Source organism: Oncorhynchus gorbuscha, linkage group LG04, assembly GCF_021184085.1.
Source record: "Oncorhynchus gorbuscha isolate QuinsamMale2020 ecotype Even-year linkage group LG04, OgorEven_v1.0, whole genome shotgun sequence".
In the NCBI taxonomy this organism is placed as follows: Eukaryota; Metazoa; Chordata; class Actinopteri; order Salmoniformes; family Salmonidae; genus Oncorhynchus; species Oncorhynchus gorbuscha.
The window spans coordinates 53775448-53790666 of record NC_060176.1 but is presented as its reverse complement, the minus strand read 5'-3'; the positions used below and the strand labels follow the sequence as shown (position 1 = coordinate 53790666).

The following is a 15219-nucleotide window of genomic DNA, read 5'->3' as shown; positions in this document are numbered from 1 at the left end:
TTGTGAAAAAAGGAAGTAAAAACAAGAAATAAAATGTTGACATTACCAAATAGTGAGGGTTGCAAAAGGATGTTCTTATTGTAAGCATTATAGGATAAATACTCATGTACATTTAGTTGGATCACAAAAATGAAATCTAACAATTGTACATTAAATGAATTAAAATTTTAATTAAAATGTTCACATTACTGATTGAAAGGATTTCTCAACAGGAGGTACATGTTCACTAATTTCTTCAAGACACTTTGCCACTTTCATTTACTATGTTCTTCCTGATTATGACTGATTTTATATGAAGATACTATTACCTACAACTGAAGTCACATTTCAAATGTAAATTGTTATACTTGTGGATATGTGCTTAAAAAGGTCCAATATTATTTAAAGTCAATTATTTACATTGCTTGCTAAATGACTTACTGTACTCAACAGCCCACCCAGTGCAAATCAAACCTGACATCAAATCATCTCAGTGCTACAACAGTCTACCAGAAGTGAAAATCAAGAAATTAAATATCCAGACATTTTACTTAAATTGCTCAGTGCAATATCAGATGACCTGTAAAATGAAGTTGACAAAATATTTAATTTAAACTGTGGCAAAGTAAAGTCATTAAAGGCAATAGTGCAATCAGTAACAAGTGCAATACTAAAACATATATTTGGCAGTTAAATCATCAGCTTCATCCATGGAGGGAGAACTCTGGGAGTGGTTCTCAGCTCTAGTTCCACATCAACTTCTGGCAGAAGTCTACCATCTGGAGTTGTATCAAAATGAAAATATAACCAGATCAGAAAAGGCAGCAAAGCATTGGTGTGGGTCGGGTTGTTTTTCAGACAATACACCCCGGCAGACATGTCCTATATTTTAATTTACTTATAGCTTAGGTTGTTGTATTAGATAAGACCATGGCCCAGTTTCCCAAAAACATCTTAAGGCTAAGTTCGTTAGAACCTTTGTATGAGCATAGTTAAATCGCCAAGCTGTTTCCCAAAACCATTGTTAACATTGCAATTAATCCAATTTAAGGAAGTCGTAGCCTGCCTCAGACCACTCGTAGAACAGCTACAGAAATGCTCAAATTTGTTGGCATCCCTCCACAAAAGACAAATGCACAATTTTCTCTGTAATAACTTGAAACTGACCAAAGTAATTAGCATCCACCATTGTTTGTTCTATATTTAATATAAATCAGACTTTGCTTATGATTGTTTTATTCCACTTATTGTAAATAAAACAAATGGCATAGAGAAATCATGGGACCCATAACTTCATATTTTGTTGCACAACCTTGAGGCAATCACTGCAATGAGACAACTGCACCTGTTAACAGGTAGTTTGGCCCACTCTTCCTGAACAAACTGCTCCAGCTGTCTCAGGTTTGATAGGTGCCTTCTCCAGACGGCAAGTTTCAGCTCTTTCCATAGATGTTCGATAGGATTCAGATCAGGACTCATAAAAGGCCACTTCAGAATAGTCCAATCTTTTGTTGTTAACCATTCTTGGGTGCTTTTAGCTATGTGTGTTTAGGGTCATTTCCTGTTGGAGCACCCATGACCTGCGACTGAGACAGAGCTTTCTGACGCTGGGCAGTACGTTTTACTCCAGAATGCCTTGATAGTCTTGAGATTTCATTGTGCCCTGCACAGATTCAAGGCACCCTGTGCCAGGTGCAGCAAAGTAGTCCCAAAACATAACCAAGACTTTTTTATTTCACCAGGCAGGCCAGTTGAGAACAAGTTATCATTTACAACTGCAACCTGGCCAAGATAAAGCAACAACACAAGAGTTACACATGGGATAAACAAGCATACAGCCAATAACATAATAGAAAAATCTATATACAGTGTGTGCAAATGTAGTAAGGTTAGGGAGGTATAAAGCAATAAATAGCCCATAGTGGCAAAATAATTACAATTTAGCATTAACACTGGAGTGATAGATGTGCAGATGATGATGTGCAAGTAGAGATACTGGGGTGCAAAATAGCAAAAATCAATAATTTGGGGAATGAGGTAGTTGGGTGAACCTCCATGTTTCATTGTCAGTATGGTGTTCTTTTCTTTGAAAGCTTCATTTTTTCATCTGTGAATAAAGAGCTGATGTGACTTGCCAAAAGGCTTCAGCTTTGACTCATCTGTGCAAAGGGCATTCTCCCAGAAGGATTGTGGCTTGCCAATATGCATTTTTACAAATTCCAGTCTGGCTTTATGTTTTTCTTTCAAAAGTGGAGTCCTCCTGGGGTTTTCTTCCATGGAGGCCACTTTCGCTCAAAAAGCGACGGATGGTGCGATCAGAAACTGACGTACCCTCACCTTGGAGTTCAGCTTGTATCTCTTTGGCAGTTATCCTTTTTCTACCTTTCGCACTCTCCTTCTGTTCAATCTGGAGTCAATTTTCCTCTTGCGGCCACGCCCAGGGAGGTTGCCTATAGTTCCATGGACCTTAAACACCTTAATAATATTTTCAACTGTTGTCACAGGAACATCAAGCTGCTTGGAGTTGGTCTTGTAGCCTTTACCTTTACCATGCTTGTATATTTCTCATCTCCTCAGACAAATCTCTCCTTTGCTTTCTCTGGTCCATGTTCAGTGGGGTGACCACAATGATACCAAACAGCACAGTGACTACTTTACTCTGGTCCGTGTTCAGTGTGGTGCAACACAATGATACTAAACAGCTCAGGGATTACTTTACTCTGGTCCATGTTCAGTGGGGTGACCACAATGATACCAAACAGCTCAGGGATTACTTTACTCTGGTCCATGTTCAGTGGGGTGACCACAATGATATCAAACAGCTCAGGGATTACTTTACTCTGGTCCATGTTCAGTGGGGTGACCACAATGATATCAAACAGCTCAGGGATTACTTTACTCTGGTCCATGTTCAGTGGGGTGACCACAATGATATCAAACAGCTCAGGGATTACTTTACTCTGGTCCATGTTCAGTGGGGTGACCACAATGATACCAAACAGCTCAGGGATTACTTTACTCTGGTCCATGTTCAGTGGGGTGACCACAATGATATCAAACAGCTCAGGGATTACTTTACTCTGGTCCATGTTCAGTGGGGTGACCACAATGATACCAAACAGCTCAGGGATTACTTTACTCTGGTCCATGTTCAGTGGGGTGACCACAATGATACCAAACAGCACAGTGACTACTTTACTCTGGTCCGTGTTCAGTGTGGTGCAACACAATGATACTAAACAGCTCAGGGATTACTTTACTCTGGTCCATGTTCAGTGGGGTGACCACAATGATATCAAACAGCTCAGGGATTACTTTACTCTGGTCCATGTTCAGTGGGGTGACCACAATGATATCAAACAGCTCAGGGATTACTTTACTCTGGTCCATGTTCAGTGGGGTGACCACAATGATATCAAACAGCTCAGGGATTACTTTACTCTGGTCCATGTTCAGTGGGGTGACCACAATGATATCAAACAGCTCAGGGATTACTTTACTCTGGTCCATGTTCAGTGGGGTGACCACAATGATATCAAACAGCTCAGGGATTACTTTACTCTGGTCCATGTTCAGTGGGGTGACCACAATGATACCAAACAGCTCAGGGATTACTTTACTCTGGTCCATGTTCAGTGGGGTGACCACAATGATATCAAACAGCTCAGGGATTACTTTACTCTGGTCCATGTTCAGTGGGGTGACCACAATGATACCAAACAGCACAGTGACTACTTTACTCTGGTCGGTGTTCAGTATGGTGCACACAATGATACCAAACAGCACAGTGACTACTTTACTCTGGTCCGTGTTCAGTGTGGTGCACACAATGATACTAAACAGCACAGTGACTACTTTTATCCATTTAAATAGGCCGAATGACTGATTACAAGATTGGAGACGTGTGATACTAATTAAAGAAACAAATTTGTTTGAAATATCCCTAAATCCAATTATTTATATTTTCTATGGTGTACCAACAAATGTGTCCAGGCTATTTTTGAATATCTTTGTAGAATAAGCAATAATTCATCTCTTTTCACAGCTTCTTTGCTTTATTCTATGACATACCAAGGCATGCAAGTATACATGGTAAAATAGCTTTAATTTAATCACTTTTCAGGAGGAATTAAGCATTATTTCAATGAGCTGTAAGGGTACCAGCTGTTGTCGTTAGATGCTTTTATACACAGAAGATCTTCGCTAAACATGGAATCACATGGTTTATCTGTCTCTCTGACCGCCAATAAAAAACGAAGTTGAATAAAGTTGACTACAAATACAAAGTTGCCAATGTCTTTGCAGTTGCTGCAAACAAGCAACGTACAGTATAACATATTGAAATAGCCTACATTTCATGTTCAAACAGTTGAGTTATTTTGCTACTTGTAGGCTACTGTCTAAGTCATCTCAATATTTCATGATGTGTAGCCTAGCAAGTGTGCAATAATGTGCCAAATCGGTTATTTAGTGCATTTTGATTGGGTAAGCATTATAATTAGCCACCTCAATATTCACAGCCGTAGGTGGTAATATCTCTCTAGGAGCTGATCCGTCAGTATTGTGAAATAATTTGAATGTTAAAGATTTGAAAAGAGAAACCTGATCCGAGAGAAGCACTGCCAGTATTGACACATGCTCCAACGATGCACTTAGCGACCGCTCTCCCTGCATGGTTTTGGGAAACGCATGTTACATCTACGATCGTTGTAGGAAAAATGCATCGCTAAAAACACTCGTTCTATCGCCATCAGGAAACCGGGCCCATGGCAGATCTACTTTACTTACACCACACCCCTGAGCAGTTTTCAAGTCCCTGCAGATGTAACTGGGTCCCCAGGTACACTGGTTCTTCCCCAGAAGATGCTGCTCTTTCACAGCAACACACATATCAGCTCTCTGGAGGACAAAGAGATATACACTGAGTGTATAAAACATTAATATTGAGTTGCACACCCTTTTGCCCTGAGAACAGTCTCAATATGTTGAGGGCATGCGCTCCACAGGGAAAAACACATAACCCTGTTCAAAGGCACTTAAATATTTTTCACCTTTTGAATGGCACACAATCCATGTATCAAGGCTTAAAAATCCCTCTTTAACCCGTCCCCCCCCCTTCATCTAGACTGATTGAAGTAGACTTAAAAAGTGACATCAATAAAGGATCATCCCATTCACCTGGTTCAGTCTGTCATGGAACGAGCAGGTGTTCCTAATGTTTTGTACACTCAGTACAAAGTTTTGTATAGTCAGCTGATATACGTTTTTTACATTTATTTTATTTAACTATGAAAGTCAGTTAAGATCAAATTCTTATTTACAATGACGGCCTACACCGGCCAAACCCGTACGACGCTGGACCAATTGTGCGCCGCCATATGGGACTCCCAATCACGGCCGGTTGTGATACAGCCTGGAATCGAACCAGGGTGCCTGTAGTGAAGCCTCAAGCACTGAGATGCAGTGCCAATGACCACTGCACCACTCTGGAGTCCATACTAACTAAGACAAGACTCAGTCATCTTACACACAATCAAACCACTTGTCAATGGGATAGTGGTCATGGTTAGTAATTAGAAGAAGTGATCTGGGGATTATAGACACTGTAGAGTCAGAGGAGGACCCTCTCCTACGGCTGGATGGGAATGGTTTAATTACCTCACATGTATCCGGAGCATCCATTTGGCTTCCCAGAACCTTCTGTAGTCTGGGACCGTAGAGTTTGGTGAACATTTCACACTGGACAGAACACAAAGACAGGCACAATGAAACTGATGTCAATGCTTTAAACACAACTGAAAGCTTGTTGTTATTGTTGTATCTTACGGCGACTACAGCACAGAGCACTATATTTAGGCCTATTCTCCTTCTACGCCAGATGAAACTGGCGTAAGCTCTGTGGGGCTTCTAAATAAACATGTAGAGGCTAAGGGGTGGATGTAGGGCATAGGGGCTGGGCACACCTTGGGGATGGCATTGGGGTGCTGCAGGCAGACAGACTGGAGGAAAGAGGAGGTCTGAGGTTCAGTGGCGTTGAGACCCAGGTGGAGCCGGCTCAGAACCGCCAGCGTACGGCAGGAATCACAGTCAGAGGGGAGGGGCATCTCTGGAGAGGGAGGTCAGGGTTACAGAGGGCTACAATGTGGAAAAGCAGTGCCATGGGAGACAGAGATAATCTACAGATCAAGGAGAGCATGAACGATGAGGGTAGAAGAGGAGAGAGTAGAAAGGAAATGTGTAGCCCACATAGTCATATCAGTATGAGACCACACACATTTGACCTTATGATTGAAACGAGAGCTCTGGTCTGACCAAATCACCCCACTCACCCATGCTGGGGGTCTCCTGGAACAGACACAGGTGCAGCAGGGCACAGATGGAGTGAGGGGCGGCTGATGACAGCAGGAAGTCAACAATCTCCTTTCCATACTTGTTGATGAAGTCCTCACACTGGTCTTTGTAGCTTGCAGGCAGGAGGCCACACACCTCACCCATTAGCTTCACTATGGCATCCTGCAAGGGTCAAGGGTGTCCAACAAAATGTGTCTGTGTGTTAGTGAGTGTGGACACTTGTGAGAAATATATAGACTTATTGAGAGAGTTACCTCAGTCTTCTCTGTCGGCAACATGCTCTCCAGTTTCTTCATAAGATAAACACAGAAGGTACACTGTGGGCTGATCTGCACCTGGAGAGGAGATCAGCTGGTGAGAGAGCATTCAGTGCAGACAGAGAAATGACAAACCATGCAGAAGTAGAAAAACACATTGATAAACAAGCAAAGAAGGGGACTTCCGTTCCTAGACTGTACAAAAGTTCAGCGCTCACACTCAGCTCTGGGCTGGTGCCGGAGTCAAGTATAGCATTCGAAAGATCGATGTCATTGGAAGTGGGAGGAAGCGGTTCAGGCGCTTTTCTCTCTGAGCGGACAGCACACAGGCCCAGGACCATACACGTCTCACCTGGCTTCTACAGATATGAAGGAGAAAGACAATTGATAAGTCCTTATGTTATCGAATAACAACATTATTGCCCATGATACAATGTAGGAACATTTTGGGATGGTTACGTTGTAAACCAGACTTTCCTTTCTCTGCATGTTTGCAGTTGTCAGGGCACTCACCAGTATGCCAGTGAGGTACTGGAGGGCTTGGGGCAGGTACATATGCACCTGGGATATACAGTGGCTTTGAGCCTCAACTATGGGGAGGCGCAGACACAGGGCATCCAGGGTGTTGTGGATCAGCTCCTAAACAATTAACACAGGTACATATATAGTTACACTATTAGTGGCTCACTTTGTTATGGGGTGAGATGCACAATGACATGTCAATTTGACATCCTTCTAGTAGACTTTGTTTCAAGCGCAGAGTTCAACTGTTGACTGTACTGTACGGGAGTTGTTGCAAGATATGGTATTCTATATTTGCATAATAAACGGGAACTGAAAGATGGGGGGGGGAGATGGGAACAGTAAACGGGAACTGAAAGATGGGGGGGGGGGGGGGGGACAGAAGGCTTTTTACAGATTTACTTGAAGTACCACTTTCTGGTCAGGGTGTTATCTGCAATGCTGGCTACAACTATAACATGAGAGAAGACATACTTCAGCAGAATGGGTACTCACCTGGGTGTCAGAGTTGGAGATCATGTCTGTGAATAGCTCAATGATCTGGCTGCAGTCTGAGCAGATGTCAGTTGTCTGGTAGATAGGGAAGGTCAGAGGTGAGAGGTCAGCAAGTAACTATCAATTAACATTTTCAGTCATAACCCCCTACATCTCTAACCTAACAACCACATGCTCTACAGTTCAGGTATGGAATCTCTGATGAAAAAATGCACACCGCAACAACTGTCTTTCTGAAGTTGAAAAATAACTTGTTTCTAGTGTATGAAAGTACAGACTTGGTGAAACAGGCTTGGTGTTACTAGAAATATGTGGCCAAGATATGGAGTTTTCTATAGATGTGATGAATGCTTTATGAACCAAGTACTGGGCTATATTCCCTAGAATAGAGAATACAAGTTATGCAATTGTTAACTGTTAACCGGTGTAGTTTCCATTAAACCTGGTCCTGGAAGAGACATGTTGGATCTGTTGGTTTCACACATACAGTCATTTATATCTTACTGAGGACAGCTGTGTGATGCCCAACTTGGGCCTGGTAGGCTCACCGATGACCATGGTCTCACCTGTGAAGATCCCACAGAATAAACCACAGTTTAGTTTGTTAGTATAAATAAAAGTTGTTAACTAGGTCAGATGCAGACTTTAGTACGAGACATCATTTCTATTCAGATATTGGAACAAGGCACTAGCCTGGGTGCCAGTCTTGTTTGTGCTCTCTTGCCAACAGCTATGTTTCCATGAACTTGTCCAGAGATTTTTTTCTTTCTTCGCCAATTAGAAAGTTTGCATAGAAAATAAATGCGACAATTGCCTGCTTGGGTGCGTTCCATTTACATATCGTTTTTTTTTTTTTTTTTTTAAACAGATGGACGTAATGATGTCACACATATAAAAATAAACAAATCTACAAAAACCTAGTGTTGAATAAAAATGTTGTGGTTGAAATGTTTCCATTACACATTTAAGCAAATTGCGCATTAATAAATTGTCAACAGCCTGTATGCCCTCCCACCTATCTCCTTGTCTCGGGTAGCCTGCAAAAGCAAGCATGGATAGAATGCAATTGACTAAGATTTGCCATATTGTAATAATTGTGCCAAAGTATCGTAACTTGCACTCCTGTAGACCTAAAATAATTTAATATTGAAACTTGCCAATCAGAAAAGCAAAGCGATTCAGGGATTCTTAAAAGTCAGGACAATTATTGTCATGCAAATAAACATTATATTTATATATGAACAAATATGATTTTGCAAGCAGTAGACATTAAGAATTAAGTGTGGAGTGGAGCTTTATATACTGAACAAAAATATAGACACAACATGCAACCATTTCAAAGAGTAAGTAAATCAGTCAATTGAAATAAACTTCATTAGGCCCCAATCTATCGATTTCACATGACTGGGCAGGGGTGCAGCTATGGGTGGACCTTGGAGGGCATAGTCCCACCCACTTGGCAGCCAGGCCCAGCCAATCAGAATGAGTTTTCCCAACAAAAGGGCTTTATTACAGACGTAAATACTCCTCAGCGATTTTTTTAAAAATTTCAGCTCAAGAAATATATTCCATTCTGTTAAGAACCAGACCGCATCATGTCCCAAATTTAAAACGGCCTAACGTATTTCTGCAATAGTTGCAGAGAATAATGGTATTCTATATTTGCACAGTAAACGGGAACTGAAAGATGGGGGAGGAAAGGTGTGACACCAGAATACCTTTTTCATATTTACCTATATCTCGGTCTACACAAATGGGAGTTGCATAAACAGACTGGTATACTAATCTGGCAAGAACCAGACCGTGTCATGTCACAAATATTGAACAGGCCTAATGTAAATCTACGTTTCGCAAAGAAAAACCCACTGGGCATAGACGTCAATCGAACGTCTATCCACGTTCGTTCAACGTAATTTTGTTGAGTTGATTCCTCCAGTATGTGCCTAGTGGGAATGAAGCTAAATATTTTCCATGATCTAGGAATTTACTAATTGATGAAAAAAGCACGACTGCTTCATAGCGCAGTTTTAACTGATGAATTTGTGCAGAATCCAGGCCTAATTTTGTAATTGTTAATATATAGTGACAGCGACTCGTTAGACAAGGGTTTGCCAAAAAGACTGTAAACATAGAATAATATAGATAAGCTAGTCAAGTAGCTACTTACCAATACAAAAAGATGCCATGAAGATCAAGACAATCGATTGTAAAAACGCCATCGTAAGGGAGGACAGAGAATGATTTACAGTCGGTCCTATATAAAAGTGACCGTAGTATGATCTTTCCGATGGCTATGAGTACGGAAGCACAGATTAGAGACCGAATAATGCGTTTGGGCCATAGAGTTAGATAGAGGACTATTAGTGCCCCAAAGCCTATGTCAGTTTAGGCAGCGCCATTGAGGAAATTCATAATTTTGAAATTGTCAACTGGGTGGGACTTCCTATTACAGCGTTTCCCAAACTTGGTGCACGTTTTGCTTTTTGCTCTGACACTACACAGCCGATTCAAATGATCAAAGATGCATGATTAGCTGACTATTTGAATGAGCTGTGTAGTGCAAAACCGAGTTTGGGAAAACCTGCCCTATGGGTTAAGGAAGGATCACATAATTCCATCCATAGCCAATTAATTATGCTTGTGAGTTAACATTCCATAACTACGGACGCCATAATATGAACGATACAACGTAGAGTCCTCTATCATTCTTTATGGTTTAGGCAGAGTCGAAAAACAAGAGTCACATGTTATGGCTTGCTGTGTCAAATTTTCCTTACCAGGAGTGTATCCACTACCTTGTTCGGTTGAAAAACGTTTCAAAACCATTTACTCCAAACGGAGAACGTTTTGCAACGCAAACGAGAGTTTCTATTGGCCTATATTTTGGGTTCTCATGGGGTACAACCAATAATTTATATATACACAAAATGACTAATAGGGGGCGCTGTGTTGAAGCAACCTTTCCTACATCTTGGCACTCCCCTCACCGTTGTAAAAAATATTTTGGAAGCTAGTTTCAAGTTTTTATGTCACATGCACAACCACAGTGAAATTTCTTTCTGCAAACTCAAAACCCAACAATGCAATAATCAATAACAATGTAATACTAGAAAAACACCCAAGAAACACGAAGAACACAATAAGGAAGCAAATAAGCATACTGTACAGGGTCAGTTACAATACCATATTTACAATGTACAGGAATACTGGTGGTAGATATGTATAGGGATAAGTTGACTAGGCAACAGGATATATGATAAACAGAGTAGCAGTAGCTTGTATGTGAGTGGGTGTGCATGTGTGTAGAGTCAGTATAAATGTATGTGGATATTATGTGTAAGTGAGCATATTATGGAGTGAGTGTGTGTGAGTGTGTAGGGCCCTGTGAGTGTGCAGAGACAGTGAACAACTTCAAATAAATGGTCATTAAAGATACTACCATTCCAGTGTTTTACTTGCTATATTGTATTTACTTTGCCACCATGGCCTTTTTTGCCTTTACCTCCCTTCTCACCTCATTTGCTCACATTGTATATAGACTTGTTTATACTGTATTATTAACTGTATGTTTGTTTTACTCCATGTGTAACTCTGTGTCGTTGTATCTGTCGAACTGCTTTGCTTTATCTTGGCCAGGTCGCAATTGTAAATGAGAACTTGTTCTCAACTTGCCTACCTGGTTAAATAAAGGTGAAATAAATAAATAAATAAATAAATACAAGGTTATCTCAGATATACAGTTCTGTTAGCTATACAGTAGGGCAAAAAAGTATTTAGTCAGCCACCAATTGTGCAAGTTCTCCCACTTTAAAAGATGAGAGAGGCCTGTAATTTTCATCATAGGTTCACTTCAACTATGACAGACAAAATGAGAAAAAAAATCCCAGAAAATCACATTGTAGGATTTTTAATGAATTTATTTGCAAATTATGGTGGAAAATAAGTATTTGGTCACCTACAAACAAGCACGATTTCTGGCTCTCACAGACCTGTAACTTCTTCTTTAAGAGGCTCCTCTGTCCTCCACTTGTTACCTGTATTAATGGTACCTGTTTGAACTTATCAGTATAAAAGACACCTGTCCACAACCTCAAACAGGTGTGTTTAGTCCCAGCGTCCTAAGCTTGGTGACGAGCTTGGAGCGGACAATGGTGTTGAACGCTGTAGTCAATTAACAGTTTTCATACATAGGTATTCCTCTTATCTAAATGCATTTAAATGCATTTATTCATGCATTTATTAGCTAGAAATGCATTTATTCATGTCTGCATTTGATTTTGCTACATTTATTCTATTACAGACACCTTAAAGCATACTTTTAAATTATATTATCTGAGCTAAACATAAAAATAAAATGTAAATATATATTTTTTAAAATCCTTAAAGCATACTCTTTTTTAGATTACTAAAGTTACTGTCTCCACTACAACGAAAATAGTTCAATACATGTAATTTTTCCTATGAAAACATTTCATTTAAACTAGGGGAGTGCCAATATGGCCAACAGATGGCTTCAAAGCCTCTCAAAGAACAACAGATGCCTTTCTGTGTTTTGCAAACATTGCCACGCGAGGGCGATGCACTTCAAGTTGGTGGCAGAACAATGGGGAGTTCTTATAGAATGCCAGCAAAAAAAAAAGCGTATTTTTACATGTTGCATATGAGTGCATGGATTATGTTTGGATTTTAAGGCTCGTATGAATGTCCTGCTTAAAACCTGTTACCGCTAGACGTTCCGCTAACAGAACGTTTCGACAACATCCAGTGAAATTGCAGAGCGTGAAATTCAAAATAAATTATTAGAAATATTTAACTTTCATAACATCACAAGTGCAATACACCAAAATAAACCTTAACTTCTTGTTCATCTAGCCACCGTGTCAGATTTCAAAAAGGCTTTACGGCGAAAGCATACAAATACATGAAAATCATATTTCAACCAATCAGGTGTGACACGAAAGTCAGAAATAACTAAATAATTCATGCCTTACCTTTGAAGATCTTCTGTTGGCACTCAAATATGTCCCAGAAACATCACAAATGGTCCTTTTGTTTGATAAACTCCTTTTTCATATCCCCAAAACGTCCGATTATTTGGCACGTTTGATTCAGAAAAACACCGGTTCCAACTCGCCCAAAAGGACTACAAATTATCTAATAAGTTACCTGTAAACTTGGTCCAAACATTTCAAACAACTATCCTATCCTTAGCTATCCTAAAACGTAAATAATCGATATAATTTAAGACGGAATATACTGTGTTCAATAGCGGATAAAATCAAAGTGGAGCAAGCTCCAGGTCGCGCTCTCCAAACAAAAGAGTCCAATTGGCTTGACACACATTCTGAATAGTCGTACCTCTTCATTACTCTAAGGAAAAATATCAACCAATTTCTAAAGACTGTTGACATCTAGTGGAAGCCATAGGAACTGTAACCATGTGCCTCAAATCTAGTCACCCATAGAAAACCAATAGAAAACACAGTGAACTCAATTATTTTCCCCCTGGATGGTTTGTCCTCTGGGTTTCGCCTACCAAATAAGCTCTGTCATAATCACAGACATTATGTTAACAAGTTTAGAAACTTTAGAATGTTTTCTATCTAAATCTACCAATTATATGCATATCCTAGCTTCTGGGCCTGAGTAGCAGGCAGTTTACTTTGGGCACGCTTTTAATCCGGACAAGAAAATATTGCCCCCTATCCCAAAGAGGCTTAATATAATGTTTGGGTCATCATAGGAAATCAACTGTATTATACCTAAAAAACACTTCAACCAGAAAAAATGGCTCTTTGGCTAGTTTTTGCCGCAGCCTATATCAATGAGCTTTAGCATTCTAGTTAACAAGTGCTGTATCCAAAACAGTTATTTTGCAGTTATTTTGCAAAGATCACAAACAAATATAATATTAGCAACTGTGAAAGCAAGAATGAAAACAGAATTGAAAGCGTGAGAACCCAAATTTTGTTTAGAAGTAATAAAAACGTTAACCTAAGCTATGTTGAGTGGGCGCGCGCATCTGTGTGTGACGTCAGTGTGACGTGTACTGCACACTGCACACTGAATCATCAACCCAGGGTTTATATATATTATTGGGTACGACAGTTACAAATAGAACAATGGTTACAGTCCCCCCTCAGCCCTCGCGCTAGACATATTCCCTTGGGGGAATCCCCGTCGAAACCATATGCCAATTCACTACCATATACCATATACCAATTCACTACTGTTGCCCACTCTGCCCTCCATTCAGCTCCAGGGAGCAAGTGTAGAACTTTGATGACTTGTGGGGTTGATATGACCCACAATTCAATGCAAACTGTAGTCACGTGTCATACTGCAGTGGCCGCAAAGTGTCACATTTAATCAACATGGCTGCATTTTCAGCCTGTCAGACAAAATGAGGATGCTAGCTTGCAAAATATATATATATATATATTTATAAACTGGTTAGTTTGAGCTGTATATCAGACTGTATACCACAGGTATGACAAAACATAATTATTTTTACGTTGGTAAACAGTTTATAATAGCAATAAGGCATTTCGGGAGTTTGGGGATATATGGCCAATATACGACAGCTAAGTACAGTGTCCAGGCACTCCGTGTTGCGTATTGCATATGAACAGCCCTTAGTCGTGGTATATTGGCCATATACCACACCCCCCCAGGCCTTATTGCTGAAATACAGTGCCCTGCGAAAGTATTCGCCCCCCTTGAACTTTGCGACCTTTTGCCACATTTCAGGCTTCAAACATAAAGATATAAAACTGTATTTTTTTTGTGAAGAATCAACAACAAGTGGGACACAATCATGAAGTGGAACGACATTTATTGGATATTTCAAACTTTTTTAACAAATCAAAAACTGAAAAATTGGGCGTGCAAAATTATTCAGCCCCCTTAAGTTAATACTTTGTAGGGCCACCTTTTGCTGCGATTACAGCTGTAAATCGCTTGGGGTATGTCTCTATCAGTTTTGCACATCGAGAGACTGACATTTTTTCCCATTCCTCCTTGCAAAACAGCTCGAGCTCAGTGAGGTTGGATGGAGAGCATTTGTGAACAGCAGTTTTCAGTTCTTTCCACAGATTCTCGATTGGATTCAGGTCTGGACTTTGACTTGGCCATTCTAACACCTGGATATGTTTATTTTTTAACCATTCCATTGTAGATTTTGCTTTATGTTTTGGATCATTGTCTTGTTGGAAGACAAATCTTCGTCCCAGTCTCAGGTCTTTTGCAGACTCCATCAGGTTTTCTTCCAGAATGGTCCTGTATTTGGCTCCATCCATCTTCCCATCAATTTTAACCATCTTCCCTGTCCCTGCTGAAGAAAAGCCGGCCCAAACCATGATGCTGCCACCACCATGTTTGACAGTGGGGATGGTGTGTTCAGGGTGATGAGCTGTGTTGCTTTTACGCCAAACATAACGTTTTGCATTGTTGCCAAAAAGTTCAATTTTGGTTTCATCTGACCAGAGCACCTTCTTCCACATGTTTGGTGTGTCTCCCAGGTGGCTTGTGGCAAACTTTAAACGACACTTTTTATGGATATCTTTAAGAAATGGCTTTCTTCTTGCCACTCTTCCATAAAGGCCAGATTTGTGCA

General features: G+C 40.4%; 1 protein-coding gene across 1 annotated transcript; it reads right to left on the bottom strand.

Annotated features, from left to right (window-relative positions):
• Positions 1 to 146: 146 nt before the first annotated feature.
• On the bottom strand, positions 147 to 9928 carry sftpbb (surfactant protein Bb). The gene is made up of 11 exons (XM_046347263.1): positions 9772 to 9928; positions 8109 to 8170; positions 7605 to 7679; positions 7101 to 7226; positions 6806 to 6946; positions 6585 to 6665; positions 6309 to 6492; positions 5943 to 6085; positions 5638 to 5718; positions 4768 to 4878; positions 147 to 758 (listed from the first exon to the last, which is right to left on the bottom strand). The coding sequence occupies exons 1-11, from the start codon at positions 9821 to 9823 to the stop codon at positions 723 to 725; spliced, it is 1092 nt and encodes a 363-aa protein (XP_046203219.1). The 5' UTR covers positions 9824 to 9928; the 3' UTR covers positions 147 to 722.
• Between the last annotated feature and the right edge of the window lie 5291 nt (positions 9929 to 15219).